This window comes from Etheostoma spectabile, chromosome 23, assembly GCF_008692095.1.
Source record: "Etheostoma spectabile isolate EspeVRDwgs_2016 chromosome 23, UIUC_Espe_1.0, whole genome shotgun sequence".
Classification (NCBI taxonomy): domain Eukaryota; kingdom Metazoa; phylum Chordata; class Actinopteri; order Perciformes; family Percidae; genus Etheostoma; species Etheostoma spectabile.
In genome coordinates, this window is record NC_045755.1 from 2912058 (window position 1) to 2916669 (window position 4612).

General features: G+C 39.7%; 1 protein-coding gene across 4 annotated transcripts in view; it reads left to right on the forward strand.

The window, feature by feature from the left end:
* The window catches only part of LOC116673414 (aryl hydrocarbon receptor nuclear translocator-like protein 1), a 23045-nt gene that overhangs the window by 4847 nt on the left and 13586 nt on the right, over positions 1-4612 (forward strand). For 3 of the 4 annotated variants that reach the window (XM_032505749.1, XM_032505748.1, XM_032505750.1), the window contains exons 2-7: positions 1397-1508; positions 1981-2019; positions 2107-2148; positions 2290-2447; positions 3304-3386; positions 3472-3564. In XM_032505749.1, coding sequence (XP_032361640.1) covers positions 1397-1508; positions 1981-2019; positions 2107-2148; positions 2290-2447; positions 3304-3386; positions 3472-3564 — 527 coding nt within the window. The remainder of the gene's footprint in view (positions 1-1396; positions 1509-1980; positions 2020-2106; positions 2149-2289; positions 2448-3303; positions 3387-3471; positions 3565-4612) is intronic. The other variant, XM_032505751.1, reaches the window with a different exon arrangement.

Sequence of the window (4612 nt, forward strand, 5' to 3'; positions counted from 1 at the left end):
AATCACTACACACAGGCCTGAAATACACACACAGGCTCAGGACCGATTCATTCACAAATGGAGAGATGTCAGATTGAGTGGGCTCCCTACAGACTGAGCTATCAATATTCATTTTATGTCTTTTCATTTACCTTTTTTCCGGCATTTTCACCTTTATTCGATAGATGACATGAGGGGTATTACATGCAACAAAGGACCCGGGCCGCGGCGGTAATGTGGCATGCGCTGTAACCACTTGGCCACCGAGGAGCTCCCACATCTGTAAGACTTGTAAGATTTGTAAGACCGGCGTTTAAAGAATTTGATGTCAGCCAATCAAAATTAAAATAAAAACTAAAAACTTCAAGGTATTTGATCTTACTTGCTTAGAACCAGAGTCCAGTGTTTTCCCTAGCTTTGTGGAAGACTTAGGTGCGAGTATTTGGCGGGGGGTTTAGGTGTCATTCCTCAAGAAAATGTGACGTTTTTCAAAAAAAAAAAAAAAGGTAATCCCCCATGGATTTTGTATCTCTTTGGCGTCTCTTTGTTGTCTGTTTGTGTCCCTTTGTGGTAGTTGTGGCATTTTTATTCCCATATCTGTGTCCAAAACGTTGGAAAAGCTAAAGCAGGTAATAACAACACTCCAAAAAGAAGTCCAGCTACAATCATTAGAGCTGAGAAAAGTGTTTTAATTACATTCATTAATTGGGTGCTGCCCAAAACGGCTTGGGGTGCTGCACCTAAACCTTATAATAGGTAGAATAACCAGAGGAGCCTGTTCAGTGGAAGGCTGCTTCTTCCCAAGTGTCGGACCAACAGACTCAAGGACTCCTTTGTCCCTCATGCCGTCAGACTATACAACTCCCCAGTTGGGGGGAGGAGGAGGAAATAGGGCAGAGAGGACAATACATACATTTACATACACACCTGGACTCACATAAATACCTGGACACTTTAACACTTGACGCAACATTGACACTTTTCACTGATAATTTATGGTAAATGTCTTCTTATAGCCAAAGTTTCTTATTGTTGTTATTATTATTATTATTATTATTATTATTATTATAACTATTTTTATTACTGTTGTTATTATTGTTATCCTTATATGGTCTTCTATTCTGGATTCTTGCTATATCTGATGCCGGAAATTTTTAATTTCCTTGTGAGAGTCATCCCAAAAGGATTAATAAAGAGAAGTCTAATGGAGTTTAATCAGCTTTGATCTTCTTGATTGATTATTTTTATTCGCTGCCATGCTTGAGATGAGCCACAACAAACCCAACACACCCTAGTGGCAGAGCAAGTCTTATTACTCTATTAATGGTGAATTATTAATAGGGCATCTGACAAGGCAGCATGACAGAGCTCTCAAGGGTTTTACGTTCTCATTTGCAGTCTTGTTTCCATATATCAGATCTCGCTGCAGAAGGGGAATGCCCGAAGCAAGCAGGCTCTTTGCCGCCAGCTGTCGAGTCGCTGAGGAAACGAAAGGGAGATGTGGAGGAGAGGTCAGGCACGCACGGACAGTAAGAGGAGTGCTATGTCATTTATATGAAAACATTGTACTGTACGATGCATATAATCTCATAGGGCTGGGCAATCATTCTATATGATCATTTATCGTGATGAAATCACATCGAGATATTGGGATTCTTTTGCTATGACGTCTAAATTGATAATAAGAAGCGCATACTAACTCAATTTTCTCTCATTTTGAGGGAATGTCATTTGAAGTATTGCAGATTAGTTTTAACATCACACTATTTTTGTGCGTGCATGGAAATAATTTCTATAATTTCACGTGAAACAGTTTACTACATTATTAGTGATTATTTATCTTAAATCTCATTGGAAAACTATTGTGTGAAACCAATTGTCAACCCGACAATATCAACAACCATGTATTTGGGCAAGACTATCTGGTTTTCTCCGTATTGCCCAGCCCTATATTCTCATTTTCTAGTAAAAGACACAAAATATGTCCATTCGATCTTACAGACAAAGTGTCGACTTTCAAATGGACGATGACCTCAGCAGGTACACAGACTTCTTGGCTTTGTTCACAGACTTTTTCATAGAAGAATACTGGCAAAGAATTTAATTTGTTGATCCCTTTATTTGCAGATCTGAAGGAGAGGATCAGCAAGTCAAAATGAAATGCTTCAGGTGAACAGTGGAGTAATCTGTGTCTTGTAAAGCCTTTTGTGGCTTTGATTGGTCTTATTAACTCCAAGTGATGGCCTCTACCCGAAACAAAATACAATAGATAGAGATGTCTTTCTGATTTCCTTCGGTCTGCGTCTGCAGGGAGCCTCACCGACAGATTGAGAAGCGGCGGAGGGATAAGATGAACACCCTCATTGACGAGCTGGCGGCCATGATCCCTGCCTGTCAGCCCATGGCGCGAAAACTCGACAAACTCACTGTGCTGCGGAAGGCTGTGCAACACCTGAAAGTCCTCAAAGGTAACTTTGAACCAGGGTGGAATGTAACTAAGTACATTTCCTCAAGTGCTCTTCTTAAGTACACATTTCAGGTACTTTTACTTCCATGAGTGTTTTCTTTTAATGCCACTTTCTACTTCCTCTACATTTCAGAGAGAAATCTCGTACTATTTACACCACTACAATAATCTGATGGCTTTAGATACTAGTTACCTTGCAAATGAATTAATTTGCACACAAAACACATGTAGTTTTTAAAATACAATGTTTTTTTATAAATCAAACTACCCAACAACATAGACCTACAAGTACACCTGAAATCATTAGCTCTTCTTGACAGAACTGTTTTGATGGTTTCTGTTTTCTAAAATGTGAGTGTTTTTCTGTATTGAGTGGTTTTAATTTTAATACTTTAAGTACATTTCCGTGATGATACATACATAATTTTACTTAAGTAACATTTTCATTGCCAGACTTACTTGTAACAGAGTACTTTTCAGTGTGGAATGATTACTTTTAGTTAAGTAAAGGATCTGGATACTTCTTCCACCACTGTCCATATCACATAATATACTACTTGCCCAGTCACTGGGATCATTTGCAACAACACATTTGAGTCAACATTTACCATTGTCTTCCCACATATCTCTCTCTTAATTTTGTCTTATTGGTATGCTGGTGAATTTCTACAAGGCAGAGAGACATGATTTGTGTAACAATAGGGTTACATCATTTTTATAGTGTGGTATTATTACTTGTACTTAATAAAAGGATCTAAATACTTCTTCCACCGCCGCCCTGAACCCACGTGGTAACTTAGAATGCCAGCAACTTCTGTTCCGTTCCATTTAAAAAAAGGTGTCTGCTGTGTTTCCAGCTGGGACAGGCAGCGCCTTTACAGACACCACCTCCAAGCCTTCAATCCTGTCTCAGGATGACCTCAAGCACCTGCTGCTCAGGGTAGGTACTCATGTAAGACCCCAACCAGTTCCTATTTCATTATTCTACCCATCCATCCATCAACGATTTTATCTTTTTCTACCAGGCTGTGGATGGTTTTCTGTTAGTTGTAAGTTGTGACCGGGCCAAAATCCTGTTCATCTCCGAGTCCGTCTCCAAGATCCTCAACCTTAACCGGGTGGGTATGGCACGTCTACACCACACACTTATTTTGTTGTACTCACGGTTCAGCTGCTTTGATGATCAACATTGAATGTATCTTTTTGCTTTTTTAAGGTTGTCACAATGACGAAAATAGCAAAGAATTACAAAGCCATAAAAGTGACAAAATGTAATAACATTTTACCAGAGTAGTCAACAATCTAACTGGAATATCAAATAACAGTGAGCTAAATAATTCAGTGTGAAAAGTGAAAAATAATTATGGTTTTATACTTAAACCATTTCTATTTTTATATGTTAAGTTCCCCTCCAAAACAAGTTATTAAAAAAACTCTAAAAAGGTGCTGGAAACACATTTATTCTTTCTCCCTCATTGAGAAACAATGGATCTGGCCTCGCCCACCGCTGCTGCTCGTGCCCATGCTATGTTGAGATCTTAACCGCTGAAAGAGCAGTGTGCGTCAAGATTGCTAGAAACAGTGGAGGGATGTAGCCATGATCTACATGTTTGAGTCTCACGCCGGTTTCAGACAGGAGGTGGCGGGATGTCCCACCCTATCAGGTGCAACAAGGCTAACAGGAGGCTCAGGAAGAAGTCAGTCAGTCTAAACACACCCACAAAGTCCTGGGAAGAGGTCTAAACAGACTAGTCTATAGCCACGATATTCCACTTCCGGGATTGTTCAGGGGACGATTGGTTTTGAAATTGCACTGCATTTTGTCAGTTTGGTCCCCAATTTAAAGGTCTTAACTTCCTCTACTCTGCTGGCTCTACTATATGATGGATTTGTGCTGGTGCCACATATTCCCCATATGGTGGATGAATCAGATCTTTTCAACTCAAGTCTGCAACACAAAATTGTGTTTCTGCAGATTTTATGAGCAATCAAAACACACAAGTTAAACTTCCTAATTAAGGCCAAATCTAGTATTTTTCTGCAGGGCAGTCGATCTCTGACCTTTATAAAAAGAAAGCATGAAAGCCTGATTATTGGGCTTGGCATCCAGAGTGACAACCCCACCTGCTCTACATTCTTGACCACATTTTCAGCTTTGACACTAGG